At 46.2% G+C, this 22,286-nt stretch overlaps 2 protein-coding genes across 2 annotated transcripts in view; both read right to left on the minus strand.

Moving 5' to 3' along the window:
* The window catches only part of TNKS1BP1 (tankyrase 1 binding protein 1), an 83,673-nt gene that overhangs the window by 4,785 nt on the left and 56,602 nt on the right, over positions 1–22,286 (minus strand). The window contains exons 7-9 of the mRNA XM_044296430.1: positions 17,397–17,538; positions 16,701–16,849; positions 10,954–11,078 (exon numbers count right to left, since the gene is read on the minus strand). Coding sequence (XP_044152365.1) covers positions 10,954–11,078; positions 16,701–16,849; positions 17,397–17,538 — 416 coding nt within the window. The remainder of the gene's footprint in view (positions 1–10,953; positions 11,079–16,700; positions 16,850–17,396; positions 17,539–22,286) is intronic.
* On the minus strand, positions 324–7,206 carry LOC122940085 (DNA-directed RNA polymerase subunit beta''-like). The gene is made up of 2 exons (XM_044296431.1): positions 493–7,206; positions 324–409 (listed from the first exon to the last, which is right to left on the minus strand). The coding sequence occupies exons 1-2, from the start codon at positions 2,271–2,273 to the stop codon at positions 331–333; spliced, it is 1,860 nt and encodes a 619-aa protein (XP_044152366.1). The 5' UTR covers positions 2,274–7,206; the 3' UTR covers positions 324–330.

A 22,286-nucleotide genomic window follows, 5' to 3' on the forward strand; every position in this document is an offset into this window, starting at 1 on the left:
CCTACTTGGCAGGGATCATATGTGTGAACATTATTGTGGATGGTGAATTGGCTCTGTGGCCACTAGGACCCTAAGTATGCTAGTAGATCTTTCAATGACCGTTGTCTCAAACTAGGCATCAAAATCTCAAGTTGTCTAGGCTGGTGAAGGGGTTAACAGTAATGGCTATTATGTACAGTCATCAAGGTGGCAGTGTCTTATACGCACACAGGGGGGAGCTCACTTCACACAAATGTATGCAGTTCCTGTTAAACTCATTACTGTGTATATAATAAGATCGGCTAGGGGTGGTTGCATAAAGAAAGAATTTTTACAGTTAAATAATTAACTCTACATCTCTAGGCAACACAGGAGTTTACAGGTGTACCTGCTGATGTAGTAGACGTGTAACTGATGGATATAGGTGTACCTGCTGATGTAGTACATGTGTAACTGATGGATATAGGTGTACCTGCTGATGTAGTACATGTGTAACTGATGGATATAGTGTACCTGCTGATGTAGTACATGTGTAACTGATGGATATAGGTGTACCTGCTGATGTAGTACATGTGTAACTGATGGATATAGGTGTACCTGCTGATGTAGTACATGTGTAACTGATTGATATAAGTGTACCTGCTGATATAGTACATGTGTAACTGATGGATATAGGTGTACTTGCTGATGTAGTACATGTGTAACTGATGGATATAAGTGTACCCGCTGATATAGTACATGTGTAACTGATGGATATAGGTGTACCTGCTGATGTAGTACATGTGTAACTGATGGATATAGGTGTACCTGCTGATGTAGTACATGTGTAACTGATGGATATAGGTGTACCTGCTGATGTAGTACATGTGTAACTGATGGATATAGGTGTACCTGCTGATGTAGTACATGTGTAACTGATGGATATAGGTGTACCTGCTGATGTAGTACATGTGTAACTGATGGATATAGGTGTACCTGCTGATGTAGTACATGTGTAACTGATGGATATAGGTGTACCTGCTGATGTAGTACATGTGTAACTGATTGATATAAGTGTACCTGCTGATATAGTACATGTGTAACTGATGGATATAGGTGTACTTGCTGATGTAGTACATGTGTAACTGATGGATATAAGTGTACCCGCTGATATAGTACATGTGTAACTGATGGATATAGGTGTACCTGCTGATGTAGTACATGTGTAACTGATGGATATAGGTGTACCTGCTGATGTAGTACATGTGTAACTGATGGATATAGGTGTACCTGCTGATGTAGTACATGTGTAACTGATGGATATAGGTGTACCTGCTGATGTAGTACATGTGTAACTGATGGATATAGGTGTACCTGCTGATGTAGTACATGTGTAACTGATGGATATAGGTGTACCTGCTGATGTAGTACATGTGTAACTGATGGATATAGGTGTACCTGCTGATGTAGTACATGTGTAACTGATGGATATAGGTGTACCTGCTGATGTAGTACATGTGTAACTGATTGATATAAGTGTACCTGCTGATATAGTACATGTGTAACTGATGGATATAGGTGTACTTGCTGATGTAGTACATGTGTAACTGATGGATATAAGTGTACCCGCTGATATAGTACATGTGTAACTGATGGATATAGGTGTACCTGCTGATGTAGTACATGTGTAACTGATGGATATAGGTGTACCTGCTGATGTAGTACATGTGTAACTGATGGATATAGGTGTACCTGCTGATGTAGTACATGTGTAACTGATGGATATAGGTGTACCTGCTGATGTAGTACATGTGTAACTGATGGATATAGGTGTACCTGCTGATGTAGTACATGTGTAACTGATTGATATAAGTGTACCTGCTGATATAGTACATGTGTAACTGATGGATATAGGTGTACTTGCTGATGTAGTACATGTGTAACTGATGGATATAAGTGTACCCGCTGATATAGTACATGTGTAACTGATGGATATAGGTGTATTTGCTGATGTAGTACATGTGTAACTGATGGATATAGGTGTATTTGCTGATGTAGTACATGTGTAACTGATGGATATAGGTGTATTTGCTGATGTAGTACACGTGTAACTGATGGATATAGGTGTATCTGCTTCTATAGTACACATGTAACAGATGGATATAAGTGTACCTGCTGCTACAGTGCATGTGTAACTGATGGATATAGGTGTACCTGCTGCTATAGTACATGTGTAACTGATGGATATAGATATACCTGCTACTATAGTACATGTGTAACTGATGTATATAGGTGTACCTGCTGATGTAGTACATGTGTAACTGATGGGATATAGGTGTACTTGCTTCTACAGTTCCCCTTACGTCCTAACCAGCAGCACATGTGGGGGTTTATTCGCCCCAGTGAAACTTGTAGGACAAATAGAATATTTAATGAAGTAAAGTAATCAAATAAATCAACGCCCCCATTACCTCACTATAAGAGGCCAAACCCCCCATATATCAGTGTTTTTTTTTCTGTCCTTTGGGACTGCAGGACAGACGGGGGCAGCCATTTGGCTGCCGTACTCTTAGATTACATGCTAACCTTGTATTTTTCTTTCAGGGTTGCTACTTATCTGATGGAAGCTGGTACTGCCGTGCAGCGTGGTGGAGGCAGGCAAGCTCCTATTCTAGGCACGGACCTCCTGTATTCAGCTTCCTGTTTGGTTTCCTCACATCACCTGCGGGAGCTTGTGTGCCAGCGCCCTCTGGTGGTCTGTCAGTGAACAACAATGATTAAAGTTTGTTCAAACCTGGCGTCTGACGTCACTCTGGGCGCCAAATTTAAATATATAAAGCCTCCAGTCCTTCCAGGCTGTGCTGTTTGCAGCCTTGGGTTGGCTACTGAGGCAAACTACTTTAGTTAGCAGCTTTCCTGTGCCTGATAGGTTTGCTGCTTCTTTCTTTGTCTAAGGGATAGACATTGTTCATTCATTATAACTTTTTCTCTGTAGATAATGTCCTCTCCCGGTGATGGGGATCGGTCTGGGTGCAAGACGCCATCCAAGAGCAAGCATTTGGCGTGTAGGGATTGTGACACCCCTCTAGCAGACTCCTATGAATTTATTAGTTGTCCCTCTTGCCGTCCTCCTCCTCTGCCTCCTGATACGGAGCCTACCATACGGGACGTAGTAGTCTGGGTAAAGGACTTTGTGGAGTCCTCAATGAACACCCTAAGGGATTCCGTGTCATCCAGAAGACCCGGTGTCTGATCTCCTCTGAGACCCACTCCTATGCAGGAGGAAGCCTACCATACCGTGGACGAAGTCCATTCCACTGAGTCTAGCGGGCAGGAAGAAGAGGCTGTAAGGTACTTATTTCCTGTAGAGAAGACCCAGAGGTCACTTAGATCCATCCGGTCGGGGGACCAGGATGTTGATCCCGGGGAAGCTTCAGAGTCCACCTCTAGGGGGCCAAGGGCCTTTAAAGTGGACGAGACTCTGTCTCGGTTAATGAAGCTAGAATGGAAGCATCCTGAGAAGGCACCGGTCATCTCAAAGCGCTTCAAGTCCATGTTCCCGATTGTGACATCCCAATTAGACCAGTGGGGCACTGTGCCCAAAGTTGATTTGGCAATCGCAAAATTGTCTAAGAGGACCCTTGACCCGGCTGATGATGGCTCCAACTTACAGGACCCGATGGACAGGCGGGTAGAATGCACCTTGAGAAGATATTACTCCACCGCTGCTGCTGCATTTGTGGCTATATCCTCAGGTGCAGTCGGATATCGACTCTGGCATATCCTGTGATGACATCCTGGCGCAGTTTAAGTCCATTCTACTTGCCGTAGATTTTCTGTGTGACTCTGGCCCACAGCAGTTAAAATGAGCCTCTAAGGCCTCTCTTCAGCGGGTAGGAGGCCACTATGGCTAAAACCTTGGGTGGCAGATAATGCCTCCAAGTATAATTTATGCAGCCTCCCTTACGAGCCAGGAAGGCTTTTTGGGGCTGAACTGGACTGCATTATGGAGGGTCTTGCCGATAAAAAAAGGTAAATGCCTCCCTTAAACCCCTAGGGGTAGGGGTAGGCAGGGTAGAGGGTCCAGACCCTTTCAGGGCCAATCCAGGGCTCAGAGAGGCCATGGGTCCAGGAAGGGAGGATCATATCATTCCGGTGGGAACAAAAACAATAAAGCTGACCAGTGACGGCCCTCCCCTTCCGTCAGGTCCAGTCATAAAGTTGACTCCTATTCTTTCAGACCTCCCAGTAGGAGGCAGTTTAACTTTTTTTTCTAAATACCTGGACAGAGTTTGTTCCAGATCCCTGGGTCCTGAATATAATAAGGACAGGGTACAGGATAGAATTTTTCTCTGTTCCCCCAGAAAAAATTGTTTTGACGAGAAGCAAACGGTGTTGGAGGAGGCTATACTGGAATACAGGCGGAAAGGGGCCTTGGAGGAGGTTCCTCCAGAAAAGATTGGATCCAGCATTTATTCGCCAGTTTTCCTTGTTCCCAAAGCCACAGGCGGTTGGCGCATGATCATAGATCTCTGCTACCCCAACCGATTCATAAAGAAAAGGCGGTTCCGGGTGGAAACCATCAAATCGGTAATCAGCATCCTGAGCCCAGGGGACCTGATGGTTACACCGGACCTAAGGGATGCCTATCTTCACATCCCTGTGTGCCTGGCCTACATGAAGTATCTATGAGTGGCAGTGAGTCTCAGGGGAATGGTGAAACATTTTCAGTTTGCCACGCTTCCCTTCGGCATCCCAACCGCGCCCTACATCTTCACCAAAGTGGTAATAGCTGTAGTAACTCCCCTCAGATTGAGAGGCCTGGAGATCATTCCATATCTGGATGATTGGCTTCTAAAAGCCCACTTGGTAGAGACGCTTCATCTTCTGCAGGTTCAGTCGTTCCTCTAGCGCTTGGGGTGGATTATCAATTGGCAGAAGTCAGAGATTTCTCCCTCTACTACCAGGAGGTTTCTAGCGTTCATAATAGATTCTGCCAACATGACGCTCTACATTTCTCCGGAAAGGAAGTTACGCATTTCCAAGACTGCAGAGCAACTCATGGTTCACGGGTAACTATCAGAGTATTGATAAGGATGTTAGGCATAACATTCCTTGGGCCTTGTGGCATATTCGCCCTCTTCAAGCTGACGGAAGTACTGAGTCTATGGGATCGAACTCCCAGAGGGCTAGAGACAAAGTGATCCCTGTCATCTCAAGCTCGCCGCACACTGAAGTGGTGGGAACAGGTCAAAGATGGGAGGTCCTTGATCCAACCTTGTTGGATCCTGTTGACGACAGATGCATCCCTTCTTGGCTGGGGTGCCCATCTAGAGGAACTTCAAGTTCAAGGATCCTGGAGCCCTCAAGTGCGTTTGATGTCATCCAATCTGAGAGAACTCAGAGCAATCTGGATGGCTCGCTTTTATTTTTTCCCCCTTATCAGAAACAAGGCTGTAAGGGTTTGTTCGGACAATTCTACTGTGGTATCCTACATCAACAAACAGGGAGGCACCGGGTCTCAGAGTCTACTCTCAGAAGTAGGTCTAATTCTGCCTTGGGCAGAGCAGAATCTTTCCCACCTTTCAGCAGTTCACATTCGGGGGTCCCTGAATGTGGTTGCGGACCAGCTCAGCAGAGGAGTCCCAGCTCTAGGAGAAATGTCTCTGAATCAGGAGATCTTTCATCAGATCACTCTCTGGTGGGGTCGCCCAGACATAGATCTTATGGCGACAAGATTCAATGAACAAAGTGGAAATGTTATGTTCCCTGTATCGGGAGGACAATCCCTTGGCAGTAGATGCTCTGTCAATTCCATGGGAGTTCAGGCTGGCCTACATATTTCCTCCCATCGCCATGATACCCAGGGTATTGATGAAGATTCGGCAGGACCAAGCCTCAGTAATAGCCGTGATTCCATTCTGGCCCAGGAGGTCTTGGTTTACCCTGCTCATGCAGATGAGCCGAGGGCAATATTGTAAGCTTCCCCAATGCAGAACCTGGTGTCCCGGGGCACTCAGCTCTGCCTGGATCCATCCAGACTCAATCTGACAGCCTGGAGATTGATGAGTCCCCTCTAGAGCCTGAAGGGCTATCAGCAGCGGTCTTAAGAACGATGTCTCATTCCAGAGCTCTTGCAACTGTCAAGGCCTACGCTAGGGTAAAGCACATTTTTCTTCTATGGTGTGCATCTTATCAAGTACCATCTCAGGATCCTCCAGTATCAGCTATTCTCCAGTTCATGCAGGATGGACTAGATAAGGGCCTCAGCCCTTCTACACTCAAGGTACAGAGGTTAAGAGGTTCCTTAAAGGAGCCTTACATCTTAAGCCTAGCATTTCAAGACCTATACCACAGTGGGATCTCTCAGTGGTGCTTAAAGAGTTAAGTGGTCCTCACTTTGAACCCTTGGAAGAAGTGGACTTTAAGTTTTTATCCTGGAAGGTAACCTTTTTGTTGGCAGTAACTTCGGCCAAACGCATTTCAGAGCTTCAGGCTTTTTCCGCGTATGAGTCATACACTTTATTTTTACCGGACAGAGTCCTTTTACGTTTTTTACCCAACTTTTTTCCTAAGGTGCCCTCTGTGCACAACATTAATCAAGTTGTGTCTTTGCCCGTGTTATGTTCCTCTTCTTCCTCTGCAGAAGAAAGCTCCCTCCATACTCTGGATGTGGCCAGATGTTTGGAAAAATACATTGAGAGATCCCGGAAGTTCAGAAGGTCAGAGAATCTTCTTATCCCGTTCTTTGGCAGGAATAAAGGGAAGAAGGCCTCTAAGCCTACTCTAAGTAGATGGATCAGAGCGGCAGAGTATCTTTCGCTTCCCAGAATAGACCTTCTCCTGCCTTTGTCACTCCTCACTCCACCCGAGCAGTCTCTACTAGTTGGGCCGAAAGGTCTCTTATTTCTCTGGAACAGATCTGTTCCACGGCCTCCTGGAGCTCACATTCTACCTTTGTGAGCCATTATAGACTCAACCGCAGGGGTTCAGAAGACACTGCCTTTGGGCGGTCTGTTTTGAATTCCATTCAGCATTGAAGTCCCTACCCTCTAGGCTAACTTCTTGCTAAGTGTCCACATGTGCTGCTGGTTAGGACATAAGGGAAGCGTTAATTTCTTAACGATAATTTGCTTTTCCTTAGTCCTAACAGCAGTACACAAATATCCCTCCCTTTGTTTTTTGAGAGTTTCTTGTTATGACACACTGATGTATGGGGAGTTTGGCCTCTTATAGTGAGGTAATGGGGGCATTGATTTATTTGATTACTTTACTTCATTAAATATTCCGTCTGTCCGTCCAGTTTCACTGGAGCGGATAAACCCCCACATGTGCTGCTGTTAGGACTAAGGGAAAACAAATTATCGTTAAGAAATTAACGCACATGTGTAACTGATGGATATAGGTGTATCTGCTTCTATAGTACACAAGTAACTGATGGATATGTGTACCGGTTGCTACAGTACATGTGTAACTGATGGATATAGGTGTATCTGCTACTATAGTACATGTGTAACTGATGGATATAGGTGTACCCGCTACTACAGTACATGTGTTACTGATTTATATAGGTGTAACTGCTACTACAGTACATGTGTAACTGATGGATATAGGTGTACCAGCTACTACAGTACATGTGTTACTGATTGATATAGGTGTACCTGCTACTACAGTACATGTGTTACTGATTGATATAGGTGTACCTGCTACTACTAGTACATGTGTAACTGATGGATATAGGTGTACCTGCTACTATAGTACATGTGTTACTGATTGATATAGGTGTACCCGCTGCTATTAATCTTTTGCCCTATCACATAAATTTGCAACAATGCTGAGGAAATTGAGCATGACTCGCTGCTTGGTCGGATTTAGACACAGTTAATAATTGCAACTTTATAAAAAGTGGGAAGATGTTGTGTACTGTGACTCCAGTAGGTGGGTGGCATAAAAATTTAAGGAATCTCCTATTCAAACATGTAACATTTTGATAGAATTTTGTATCCAGCAAACCTGACCTCAAAATAACTGCACGTGATACGTTCCCACTATTTACAAACAAAAAGGGGGGAGGGGTCAGACTCAGCACATCCCAATGCGCAGGTGCACGTTGCTGTGGCTGCAAATATATATCTGACAAACACATAGTGCAACAGCACTCTACAAGCCAAATAGAGTACAAAAGTATATTATATTGTAACTGCTATGCTATGCTAATAACTTAGTGATGCTTAGCAAATACATTTTGTACAAAATCATTTGAGCCCGTCTGCCGCACGCCAAGGCGATCTCTATAAGACGGGTACTACCACTAAAACTCACCTGTTGGGTGCCATGACAGCGACCATGAAATTCAGGAAGTGCAGGTCCCACATGTATGCTGGGCCCCTTTTGGTTTATATCTCTGTGGTGCCAAAATGGACTTCATTGAATCCAGGGATGTGGGACCTGCACTTGCTGAATTTCATGGTCGCTGTCATGGCACCCAACAGGTGAGTTTTAGTATTAGGACCCGTCTTATAGAGATCGCCTTGGCGTGCGGCAGACGGGCTCAAATGATTTTGTACAAAATGTATTTGCTAAGCATCTCTAAGTTATTAGCATAGCATTTACAATATAATATACTTTTGTACTCTATTTGGTTTGTAGAGTGCTGTTGCACTATGTGTGTTTCAGATATGTTCCCCCTATTTGTCACCTCTCTATGTTGTAGACTTAGTCTAAGGCCTCATGCACACGACCGTTGTGTGCATCCGTGGCCGTTGTGCCGTTTTCGGCTTTTTTCACGGACCCATTGACTATCAATGGGTCAGTGGAAAAATCGGAAAATGCACCGTTTTGCAGCCGCATCCGTGATCCGTGTATCCTGTCCGTCAAAAAAATATGACCTGTCCTATTTTTTTGACGAACAACGGTTCACGGACCCATTCAAGTCAATGGGTCCGTGAAAAAACACGGATGCACACAAGATTGGCATCCGTGTCCGTGATCCGTGGCCGTAGATTACTTTCATACAGACGGATCCGAAGATCCGTCTGCATAAAGCTTTTTCAGAGCTGAGTTTTCACTTCGTGAAAACTCAGATCCGACAGTATATTCTAACACAGAGGCGTTTCCATAGTGATGGGGACGCTTCTAGTTAGAATATACTACGAACTGTGTACATAACTGCCCTCTGCTGCCTGCCAGCCCCCGATCTGTTACAGGGGGCTGTGATCCGTACAATTAACCCCTCAGGTGTCGCACCTGAAGGGATTAATTGTGCGTATCATAGCCCCCTGTAAGAGATCCGGGGCTGCCAGGCAGCAGGGGGCAGACCCCCCTCCCTCCCCAGTTTCAATTGCGGCCCCCCCTCCCTCACTCTATTGTATTTAACTTATTGGTGGCCAGTGCGGCCCCCCCGGCCCCCCCTCCCTCCCTCAATTTCAGGGGTGGCCAGTGCAGCCCCCCTCCCTCTATTGTATTTATATCACTGGTGGCCAGTGCAGCCCCCCCGGCCCCCCCCCTCCCTCTACTGTATTTAACTCATTGGTGGCAGAGTGTGCGGCCCCCCTCCCTCTATTGTATTTAACTCATTGGTGGCCAGTGCGACCCCCCCTCCCTCCCTCAATTTCAGGGGTGGCCAGTGCGGACCCCCCTCCCACTATTGTATTTATATCACTGGTGGCCAGTGCGGCCCCCCCCTCTACTGTATTTAACTCATTGGTGGCACAGTGTGCGGCCCCCCTTCCCCCCCGATCATTGGTGGCAGCGGAGAAGCATCAAACTTACCTGCTGGCTGCTGCACTGTCTGTGACTGTCCAGGAGCTCCTCCTACTGGTAAGTGACAGATCATTAAGCAATGCGTCGCACAGACCTGTCACTTACCAGTAGGAGGAGCTCCCGGCCGGTCACAGACATCAAAGCAGCCAGCAGGTATGATGCTTCTAATATTGTTAGTAGCGTCCTTGTTGCCATGGTTACCGATCGGAGCCCCAGCGATTAAACTGGGACTCCGATCGGAACTCTCCGCTGCCACCAATGATCGTGGGGGGGGGGGGGAGGCCGCACGCTGTGCCACCAATGAGTTAAATACAATAGAGGGAGGGAGGGCGCACACTGTGCCACCAATGAGTTAAATACAATAGAGGGAGGGAGGCCGCACACTGTGCCACCAATGAGTTAAATACAAGAGGGAGGGAGGGGGCCGCACACTGTGCCACCAATGAGTTAAATACAATAGAGGGAGGGAGGGGGCCGCACACTGTGCCACTAATGATAATACAATAGAGGGAGGGAGGGGGGCCGCACTGGCCACCAATGATATTCAAACTGGGGAGGGAGGGGGGTCTGCCCCCTGCTGCCTGGCAGCCCCTGATCTCTTACAGGGGGATATGATACGCACAATTAACCCCTTCAGGTGCTGCACCTGAGGGGTTAATTGTGCGTATCATAGCCCCCTGTAAGAGATCGGGTGCTGCCAGGCAGCAGGGGGCAATCATATACACAGTTTGTAGTATATTCTAACTAGAAGCGTCCCCATCACCATGGGAACGCCTCTGTGTTAGAATATACTGTCGGATATGAGTTTTCACGATGTAACTCAAATCCGATGGTATATTCTAACATAGAGGCTTTCCCATGGTGATGGGGACGCTTCAAGTTAAAATATACCATCGGATTGTAGAAAACTCAGATCCGATGGTATAAAAGGGACTCCTGACTTTACATTAAAAGTCAATGGGGACGGATCCGTTTGCAATTGCACCATATTGTGTCAACGTCAAACGGATCCGTCCCCATTGACTTCCATTGTAATTCAGGACGGATCCGTTTGGCTCCGCACGGCCAGGCGGACACCAAAACAACTTTTTTTTCATGTCTGTGGATCCTCCAAAAATCAAGGAAGACCCACGGACGAAAAAACGGTCACGGATCACGGACCAACGGAACCCCGTTTTGCGGACCGTGAAAAAATACTGTCGTGTGCATGAGGCCTTAGTGCAATAGTTTTACCTGGAAGAGTCTGATTTGTCTTTCCCAGGAGATGTTGGCTCTTGGCTTTCCTTTGCTTCAGCTTTGGCAGCTTCGTCTTCATTTTTTTCTTTATCCTTTTCTTTATTTCGGGATTTCAAGCGACCCTGCAATATATCTGAATAGTCATTATCGATTTCTGAGTAGCTGACCAATTGCACACATAGATTTTTTATTTTTTTTTATGTGCCAGAATTCTGCTGCAATTTGCACCAACTGAACTTTATTAAAACCTATTGTAGTTTTTGCAGTACATTATTTTTTTTTCCTAGAAAAATAGCACTTTGGAGTCTGTATACTCATTCACCACTGGCAGATTGGCGGTGTACTGGTGTACGGATTCCACTGGGGCTGCAGTGAGCGCTGTATAGGCAGCAGCACACACCTCTACTCCTGCCTGTACCATCACCGCTCGCTAAAAGCTCTGGATAATCACATGACTGATGCACAGGCAGGAGCAGCGCTGTGCCATGAGAGCTCTTGATTTTGCTTGCTCCGCTCTACTTTAAGCCTGTATCGGTATATGATATACCACATCCATACAGGATTTGAGCTGAGCAGAACGAGCACAGGCAGGAGTTCACTTAGCATAATGTGAGGCGTAGAAGATGCAGAAAGAGTATGCCCACAAAGGATGTATATGCTGCCAATTTGCAGCAGCAGATTTGTGTTGCACAGATCCACAGCAGTTTACAGTAGCATCAAAGTGGATGGGACTAAGGCCCCGTGCACACGACCGTATCGATGTTGCGGTCTGCAAAATTCAGATGCAGTCTAGGTGCCATCTGCATTTTTTTTTTTGCAAACCAATTGTTTTCAATTTTGCAGACATAGGCGTGGTGTGTTTTGCGGCCCGCAAATCGCCTGTCTCATTCATTATTTGATGGTGTGGAAAATGGCCTTAAACTACGCCAGCAAGGGAGATAACGTAGTTTAAAGCATGTCGCACAGCCAGTGGCAGAAAGAGACAAAATGATGTAGACTTTAGTGCATGTAAAACTTTGGCGCCTCCACAGAGGGATTAAGACCGGTGTATAATTCGCTGGTCTTAATAAATGTCCCCATAGTCTTCTTGTGGTAAGGACATATAGATACAGAACACACGCACAGGATGATTTGTGTGCTTTCTGCATCCATATGTCCGTTCCACAAAAACACAGAACATGTCCTATACTTGCGGACTGCAAAACGCATATGTTCGTGTGCATGAGGCCTTAAACAAATCTCATCCACACACTGCGTAAAAAAATGCTAATATTTTACATTTTGCAATGCAAAGGCTGAAATCTGTGGCAAAATCCAGGACAAATCTGTATGTAAAACATCCTGACTTTGCTACAGATTCATTTTGAATTTTGCTATGAAAACCCATCAAAATCAGCAAAAATTCTACTTTAGAACTGTTGCTTGTGGTCATACCCACACATTGCAACATTTAAAAAAATGTTGCAATGTTACTTTTCAGCCACAAATACATGCATTCATGTTAATGGTGTCCATAGCCTCTAAAGGGGTTAGGCTTCGTTCACATCACCGTTCAGCCTTTCCATTCTCCTGCTCCGTTTAGGGGAAGGAGAACGGAAAGAACGGATAAGCACATAACTGACGCCAAACGGAGTCAAACGGAGCCCTTAGACTATAATGGGGTCCGTTATGTTTCCGCTCAGAAGATGATTTTTAAGCGGAGACAAAAGTCCTGCATGCACAACTTTTGTCTCCGGAAACATAACGGACCCCATTATAGTCTATGGCGTCCTCAGGCTCCGTTTGACTCAGTTTGGCATCAGTTATGTGCTTACCCGTCCTTTCCGTTCTCCTGCCCCTAAACGGAGCAGGAGAACGGAAAGGCTGGACGGTGATGTGTCACGGCTGAGGATGGGGGAAACCCTCAGCCGTGAGATGCCAGGTGTTGAAGTGGCTACTCGGCCATGAGGCCACAGGATAGGGAGCAGGTCACCTCCTCACGCATCCCTACCCTGACCCTAACTCCTAACCTGCATGGGCCGACCTTTAGGGTAGGAGGGCCCATGCGCAGGAACCTCGGAGCCCTATCTTACCCTCCGCAGATCCCTGCGCTAGGAGCTGGGTAAGGCAACCTACTCCTCCTTGACACGGAGGAGCAGGAGCCTCAATGGCCAAGCTGTTGGGAAAAGGGAGACAGGAACAGCTATACGGAAATGGCAGGCGAACGAAAGTTCACCAACCTGCCACAGCCCTGCTGACTGGATCCCTAAAGAGACAGGGATCCAGAACCATATGCTGCACAGAAACATATAAAGGTCCCAACATAAAACATCCACCAACACACACATATAAAGACATAGGCATACATAAAACCTTAAACATAAACTTATGACCACAGTGGTGGCTCTCACAGGCAGATGGAAAAGCACAGGAGGCTGCTCCAGCTAGCAAGGCTGCAGCAACCTACTGAGCCCTGCCACAGAGAGAACTTATATAGGCCCAAAGGCCACACCCACTGGTCAACCACACCCAGTGACTTCACACACACTGGGAAGGAAGTTAACCCTTCCAATACACAGAAGGGAAAACACACATATAGGGGAAGTGCACACAATACATGAAACACAGTGCACACCACACACACACCTAACATAATAGGGTCAGGTGAGACCGCATGCTCTGCAGCACGCTGCCTAGCCACGCTGAGACTGCTGCTGCACATACACATGAGAAACAGGTTGCCCGCGGCAACCACAAGTTAGGCCACACGCCAGCGGCCCTCACCTGTGGTTTTAACCTGCACGAAACCGCAGGCAACCGCATGCGGATAGAGAGTCACGGTCATAGCCATGGCCGTGACATGATGTGAACGAAGCCTTATCCAAGATATCCTAAAATGTGCTGACTCAACGAGATGCTTTAAAATAGTCTTATACGGCACCTGTTTCTCCCTTGCCATTCTCTGTGCTGCTGCGCCAGTCCTACTTGCACTGTTTATATACAGTACAGACCAAAAGTTTGGACACACCTTCTCATTCAAAGAGTTTTCTTTATTTTCATGACTATGAAAATTGTAGATTCACACTGAAGGCATCAAAACTATGAATTAACACATGTGGAATTATATACATAACAAAAAAGTGTGAAACAACTGAAAATATGTCATATTCTAGGTTCTTCAAAGTAGCCACCTTTTGCTTTGATTACTGCTTTGCACACTCTTGGCATTCTCTTGATGAGCTTCAAGAGGTAGTCACCTGAAATGGTCTTCCAACAGTCTTGAAGGAGTTCCCAGAGATGCTTAGCACTTGTTGTCCCTTTTGCCTTCACTCTGCGGTCCAGCTCACCCCAAACCATCTCAATTGGGTTCAGGTCCGGTGACTGTGGAGGCCAGGTCATCTGGCGCAGCACCCCATCACTCTCCATCATGGTCAAATAGCCCTTACACAGCTTGGAGGTGTGTTTGGGGTCATTGTGCTGTTGAAAAATAAATGATGGTCCAACTAAACGCAAACCGGATGGAATAGCATGCCGCTGCAAGATGCTGTGGTAGCCATGCTGGTTCAGTATGCCTTCAATTTTGAATAAATCCCCAACAGTGTCACCAGCAAAGCCCCCCTACACCATCACACCTCCTCCTCCATGCTTCACGGTGGGAACCAGGCATGTAGAGTCCATCCGTTCACCTTTTCTGCGTCGCACAAAGACACAGTGGTTGGAACCAAAGATCTCAAATTTGAACTCATCAGACCAAAGCACAGAGTTCAACTGGTCTAATGTCCATTCCTTGTGTTCTTTAGCCCAAACAAGTCTCTTCTGCTTGTTGCCTGTCCTTAGCAGTGGTTTCCTAGCAGATATTCTACCATGAAGGCCTGATTCACACAGTTTCCTCTTAACAGTTGTTCTAGAGATGTGTCTGCTGCGGCATTGACCTGGTCCCTAATCTGAGCTGCTGTTAACCTGCGATTTCTGAGGCTGGTGACTCGGATGAATTTATCCTCCGCAGCAGAGGTGACTCTTGGTCTTCCTTTCCTGGGGCGGTCCACATGTGAGCCAGTTTCTTTGAAGTGCTTTGAATGAGAAGGTGTGTCCAAACTTTTGGTCTGTACTGTATATACAAGGCTGCAGCGGTAACTTAAAGGTATACTGCATGTGACCACTGCGGTCATTCACTGTCCTCAGCGGTATACAACATAAGACCGCTGAGTAGTAAGGACAATGATTAGCGGCAGTGATCATGTGCCATGCTGATTTTTTTTTATGTTAACCATCCCTGACCAGGTGCATATGACATTTTTTTGTACATGCATCTTTTGAAGCCATATCTTTTTCCCCCATTCAGTTATGTCAATAATTTTTGCGCCTTTTCAGTGATATAATGGGACTTTATTTTTATGTCATTTTTATTTTACTATTTTTGTGTAAATAAAAAATGGCCTGTTTTTCACTTATTTTTTTCCATTTTTCTTGTTAATAGCGCAACAAGCAACTGTCATTTTTTTTTTCAATTATGGCTGCTTTTCATTACGGTCATTTTAATATATGGGCGCATGGGTCATGCTCACCCGGGGTGGGGCTAAAAGTTGCAGGGTGGCGTGTGATGGAGTTTTATAATTTTTTATTTTTTTTTATTTTACACTTTGTGCTCCCTCTAAGGTCATACAAGCAGAGCCACATCTGCCATAAGGCGAGATCAGCATCTTGCCTCAGGCGGCGTTGACTTGCCTCTAAGGGGACAGTAGTTTACAGTGGGGAACATGAATCTACGTCTTCTACCCCGCCATTCAGGCTTATAGGCCACAGGCCACTAGGTCTGAATCCTGTGGGGCAATAGAACGATGCAGGAGTTTACGATGATATCAATCCAACCTCCTGCACCTAGTTTCATGACAGAGGCTTTCATGACCACATCATTGTGCTGCCTGAGACTCAACGCAGGAGGTCGCAGTGATGTCATTGCAACTTCCTGCGCCGGGACACGGGAACCACATGCCAGAAGAACACTATATATACTACCACTACGGAGGGACTTTATACTACAGGGGACTATGGGGAGAGATAATTATATATATACTACCACCTTGGGGGCATTGTACTACAAGGGGACTACTGGGGGAGAGGATTATATATTCTACCACTACAGGGTGCATTATAACACAGCGGGCACTACAGGTGGGCATTATAATAGAGGCAGGAGCACTACAGGGAGCAGTACACCTATGGGCACTAGAGGAGGTTCATTATACATATTGGTGTTACAGAGGGCATTATGATACAGGGGCACTATATGGATCATTATAATTACAAGGTGCATTGCAGTGGGGCTTTATAAATACTGGAATTACAGCTCTGTGTATGCAGTGATGGGGAAGGCAAGTACAGTTAAAAAAAATATTCCTATCTTCTTTATGAGGAGCCCTGCTATCACTGTGACCTCTGTGTGCAGCTGCAAGGAAGTTTAGAAACTTAATGCAGAGATAAGTGTTGCCCTCCCAGACGTATATGGTCAACAGGCAGTTAATGCATTAAGGTGTTGGACACATTTTAGGATAACTAGGACAATCCTTTTAATATACTGTGTTTGTTACTGTTGGATTCTTTGCAGGCCTAGATTTCCTTTGCCTGAAAAAGTTTGAAAACCACCTAATGCATACTTTTAATTCAGTGGTGACCATGAGAAAAAAATTAAGATGCCTGGAAGATCACCACCTGGATGTCAGAAACAATGGTTCCTATACAAATTATAGTGCCATACATTTCCTTACCTTTAGTATAGATGGTGAGATTATTCCAGAAAATATTCCACCCTTCTTAGTAGGAGATTTTACTGATCGGGGAGAGTTCTCCTGTGTACAATCAGATGTCTCTTCCTTTTCCTCATTGTCAGAGTCTTTTTTTGGTGAAATTCCTGGCTCTAGAAATCCATGCAAATGTGGATGTGATAAAATTAAAATGCGTTATACAGAATGTGGAAGCATCTTCAGCAGGTAATACATAGATAGCACTCCTTCTTTTGTATTACAATATAATGGTGGGTATGTCCTTTGACATTACCTATCCTTGCATTAGGAACTTATAGACTATGGGGGTTATTAATTAAGATCGGCGTTTAGACTAGCGGTGGATCCAAAGAAGTTACGAAGAGTCGCCGTCCTCTACATAACTTTGGTGCAACCACCGCCAGTCTAAATCTATGCCAGCTTCCTTGTTGGCTTAAATGTAGACAATTTTCTAGGCCTAAACCAAGCTTAGAAAATGTTTAATGAGATGGGTCTGCCAGCCTGTCTGATTCCCTGCCAACACCACGCCACCTTTTTTAGACCCTGGCGTGAGCAGGTAAAAGTCACAGACTGCAGCACAAATAACCTTTGCGCCTCAATCTGAGCCATAAAAATGCCAAAAATAGACAAATTTCTGTTAGTAAATGACCCCCTATGTCTTGTGTTCTACAGTTTCTATACCTGTGGAGTCCCGAAACATCCAGTATTCAGGATCAGCCTCTTCTTGAGATGTGCAGGTTCCTGTTGCAGGTGTTCTGGGACATCTTTTTTTCCCAAGAGATGCTCTGGACCTCATTAATGACGTATCTAAAACACTAGTGCCCTGAATGGGAAAAAAAAACCAGCTACTGAAAAGTTGATGCATGGAAAAATTAAATAATCTCAAAACTGTAAATTATCATAACTGAAGCATGAGTATAACCTTAAAATGTCTATTTGCCTCATCCTTAGCATAGTAACGTTAGGCCTCAGGCACACAGGGACCATGTGGTCCCATATTATGAAGTTATTCCACGCCCTGACACATGGCGCTCTGAATGAAGCCATGTTAGGCTACATTAACACGTCAGTATTTTTCTATAATCCGAATTTCAGTCCGTTTTTTGCGGATCCGTTGTTCCTGAAAATGTTTCCGTATGTCATTCGTTTTTTGCGGATCCGCAAAAAACGGAAACATGTATACATTCAATAATCAAATAAAGTTGTTTGGATTTCTTTGAAAAAAAAATTTAAAAAAAAAATAAAAATAAAAATTGCTATGTGTTTCCATAGGAATGGGTTCCCGCAAAAAACGGAAGACATACGGAATGACATCCGAATGTCTTCCGTTTTTTGCGGAACCATTGACTTTGCATTGTACCAGGATCCGATTTTTCAGGAACATAATAGGACATGTTTTATATTTAAACGGACATGCGGAACGGAACAACGGAAACGGACAGCACACATTGTGCTGTCCGATTTTTTTCCAGGACCCATTGAAAATGAATGGGTCCTGATCTGGTCCTGATCTGTTCCGCAAAAAACGGAACAGATCAGGAAAGAAAAAACGGACGTGTGAATGGACCCTTAGGCCCCATGCACACGGCCGTTGTTCACAGCCGTGTGCGGGCCGTGGAACCGCGGCCTGGATCCCTCCTGAGAGCAGGAGCGCACGGCGTCACTGGTTGCTATGACGCCGTGCGCTCCCTGCTGCCGGCACAGTACAGTAATACACTGGTCTATACCAGTGTATTACTGTACTGTGCCGGCAGCAGGGGGCGCACGGCGTCATAGCAACCAGTGACGCCGTGTGCTCCTGCTCTCAGGAGGGATCCAGGCCGCGGTTCCACGGCCCGCACACGGCTGTAAACAACGGCCGTGTGCATGGGGCCTTATGGAGATATTCTCCACTAGAAGCAATGTTTCCACTTCTTTTCCTGATGGCTCTGCTTGGATTTCATCAGATGCTACCTGGCCAACCCATAGATGATGTTACCACCTGGAAAAGCTGAGCAGATCAAGTTGGAGACAAAGTGGCAGTGGCAGTGAAATATTGTAATTGTTCCATATTATTGCAAACTAAAGCAACAAATACTGTCTTTCAGAATGGAACCAATCCCTCTTTCAGACTTTGGCAACGGTCTCTCCTATACCAATCATTAAAGGGTTTATCATGTAGTACAACGCATTGTCTTTCTAAGAAAGCTAGAACCAGCTCTGTACCTCAAATGGATCTAGAGATCTCCCCATTCATTGTTTTAATTGCTCTGCTAGATTTATTTAAAGCTGGTAGCTCAGGGGCATATCCTTTCTCAGGCAAGTCTGCTGTGGCTGGTGGAAGTTAAAGGATGGAACTGAGTATCTGCATCCATCTCAGTGAGGTGGACAGAGAAATTAGAAAAAGAGCAAACAGCAGGTGGCGCTACATAGATAGCCTTCGTTGAATAACTTACAAGCTATAATACATTTTTTATTACATACAATTACAAAAATTTTCAGATTTAGGTGCTGGTTTGAAAATTGTAGAATATTTTTAGTGGGACAAACCCTCTAATGCAATGCAGTCCAGTATCCCAGATCCTGCCTCACCTATAATGGTTCAGCTGATAAAATAACACGCACATGGAAGGGACAAGTGGTGTTTCTCCCACTATGTGGACAGGCTGTAGAGTTATTAGATTTAATATCTTCTCAGATCACTGGAGCTTTCTGGATGCCTTGATTTGAAGACTCAACATTGTTGTCCCTAAATAAGACTTAGTGCAACGCATACACCTGACTCTTTATTGTGGGGATTCTCTCTGGTAGTTAGAACTAGTGGATGCAGTATAGAGGCACAGTATAGAGTACACAGTTCTTGAATCAAACAGTGGTGTTTATTCCCACATTGGTGTATAATAAAATGCAGATAAGGTGTATCACAAAAAGCAGGTGGCTTGGTGTTTGTTTACACACAAGGAAAGTCCATAAACAATAAAAGTCACCTTTTCTCCTAGGTGTTAATTCACATCCTGTTAGCAGTTCAGCCTCATCAGGTCCATAGAGGGGCCTGAGTCCTCCAGCCCGGCTCAAACCTCAAATCCCAGCACAGAGCTCAGTTCACAGCACACAGACTCCTGAGCTCCACTGTCAGAGGGAGGTAAATCCACCCCACCTGGCAGTGCTGGCTAGTTTTTATGCCTGGCAAAACCCGGCCTGGAACATAGGGAGCAGTCACCCACCCAGCACTTTGACTACTCCCAGTAAGAGCCGTCTCGGATCAGCCATGGCAGCCATGCTAAATCTCAAGAAAGCCTGTATAGTGGTGTAGAACACTGTGCCTTGTAGTACCACGCATAGGGAGTCTACTGTGGTAGTGAAACAATACTGTGTTCAGTATACACGCACATGACATGCGTCGCTCTTAGAATCACTGCACACTTCACTTATTTGGGCAGTTACAGGGCCAAAACTGACCAAATAACTCAAGTGTTCCAGGATATGAAGCAGTGGAATGACGTTGTTGATCCTTAGTCCTGGCGACTGACAAATAACGTGGCATCCTTAGTCCTGGCGACTGACAAATAACGTGGCATCCTCAAAGGGCCTAGCAAACGGTAGGTGTCACGCAAGAGCTGCCACTGGCTGACAACGAAGTTACACAGGGGAGTACTCCTGTCCGCTTGGATCATCAAGAAATCGTTTATGGCCTTTCGCTGTTCGTATAGTCGGTCCAACATATGGAGGGTGGAATTCCAATGGGTGGAAACGTCGCATATCAGCCTATGTTGGGGGACGCTGTTCTGCTGCTGTAGCTCAAGGAGGGTGTGCTTAGCGGTGTACGAGTGGCTGAAATGCATGCAAAGTTTCCTGGCCATTTTTAGTATGTCTTGCAGATGGGTGGAAGACTTTAGGAACCGCTTGACAACCAAATTGAACACGAGCGCCAAGCAGGGCGCATGGCTCAGCCCTCCTTGACGCAGCGCTGACACCATGTTCTTCCCATTGTTGGTCACCATGGTTCTGATTCTGAGTTGTCGCAGAGAAAGCCAGGATTCAATTTCTTGATGTAGGACATGGAGAAGTTTATGCCCTGTGTGACTTTGTTTGCCCAGACAAACGAGGAGTAGAACAGCATGACACCGCAGTGCCCTGCAAATGTGGTGTGCTGGAGGAGAACTGTGAATTGTCCTTGCAATAGAGGCTGAGGACACGGTGGAGGATGAGGAGGCAGAGGCGGACATTGTCGCTAGACCAACGGCATGAGAACGTGGAGGCGAAATCTGCGTCACCTGGCGAAGTTGCTGGTTTGGCTGGGCAGGAACCACATTTACTCAGTGGGTCATAAAGGACATATATTGTCATTGACCATAGTTACACCTCCACACGTTGGCGCTTCCGTGCACTTTGGCAGACACCGACAGTCTCAAGGACTGCCTTCTGTTCTACATATTTCTGCAGGGCTGGTACTGCCTTTGGCCTTGGCAAAGAAATTATGGCCTGGGACTCTCCACCTCAGCTCGGCACAAGCTATCAGTTCTCTGAAAGGTGCAGATTCCACCACTTGGAAAGGGAGGGACTGCAGCACTAGCAACTTGGCCAGGAGCACGTTCAGCTTCTGCACCGTTGGATGAGTGCACGCATACTGTTGTTTCTTGGCAATCGCTTCGGTGATCGATTGCTGACGGAATGACTGAAGAGGAATAGGAGGGTCAGAAGCAGGAGCATCAGGACCAGTAGATGATGGGAAGGACAGACAGCTCCCTTCAGCTGAAGTAGTGGAGCCTTGACTGCATGAAATCGGGTGCTTGCCACTGGGTGATGTAGCGGTTGCTGCTGCAGGCTGGACCACCACATTGGAGCCACTGTTCTCCCAGGCCACTTTATGGTGACGCTGCATATGCTGACGCAGGGCCATGGTGCCAACATTGGCACCATGGCCACGCTTCACCTTCTGCCCACAGATTCGGCAAAAGGCCATGTTCACCTCCTCCGGCGGTTTAACAAAAATCTGCTACACTGCTGAGTAGGTGATTTTACCCCCAACACTCCGCGCTGACTGACTGCTACTGCCACTGCCTCCGTGAACCCCTGCACCACTACTTTCCAGGCAGGTAGGCTCCTCCGAAGCAGGAGGTCTACCCCGGGCACGTTTGGCTCCCGACCTTCCACTGCCACCCTGCTGACTCCTGACCACGCTACCAACTTATTGGCTCCGCTGCTGCCTCAAGCTGCCACCCTCTTCTCCCGATGATGAAGCCCCTTCGTCACCTGGCTCCCAATTGCGATTGGCTACATCATCATCGAGTAGTGTCTGCACATAACTGATGTCCTTCTCAACGGTCAGGAGCCAGGAGCCTGACCACTTGAAACACCAGCCACGCCACTCTCCTCATCACTATTTGCCCGCCTACTGGAGGAAGTGGCGGATGTCTCCTCAAGATCTTGGCTGGGCAGTAGCTGCTGACTGTCCTCTAGTAGCTCGTCTTTGCTGTATAGTGGAGCTAAGTCCGACTCTTGGCTGGGGATGTCTGAGGTCACTTGAGTCAAAGTGGATGACCGAGTCAACCATTCAAGAACCGCTGGGTTGCTGGTCAAGACATGACCGTT

This window comes from Bufo gargarizans, chromosome 6 (assembly GCF_014858855.1).
Source record: "Bufo gargarizans isolate SCDJY-AF-19 chromosome 6, ASM1485885v1, whole genome shotgun sequence".
Classification (NCBI taxonomy): domain Eukaryota; kingdom Metazoa; phylum Chordata; class Amphibia; order Anura; family Bufonidae; genus Bufo; species Bufo gargarizans.

Excerpts from the sequence above, each read along its gene's own strand:
- LOC122940085 (XM_044296431.1), bottom strand. The coding sequence starts at position 2,273 with ATGTACTACATCAGCAGGTACACCTATATACATCAGTTACACATGTAC. Across the intron at positions 410-492 it reads CACATGTACTACATCAGCAG|GTACACCTATATCCATCAGT; the intron begins GTACACTATATC and ends CTACATCAGCAG.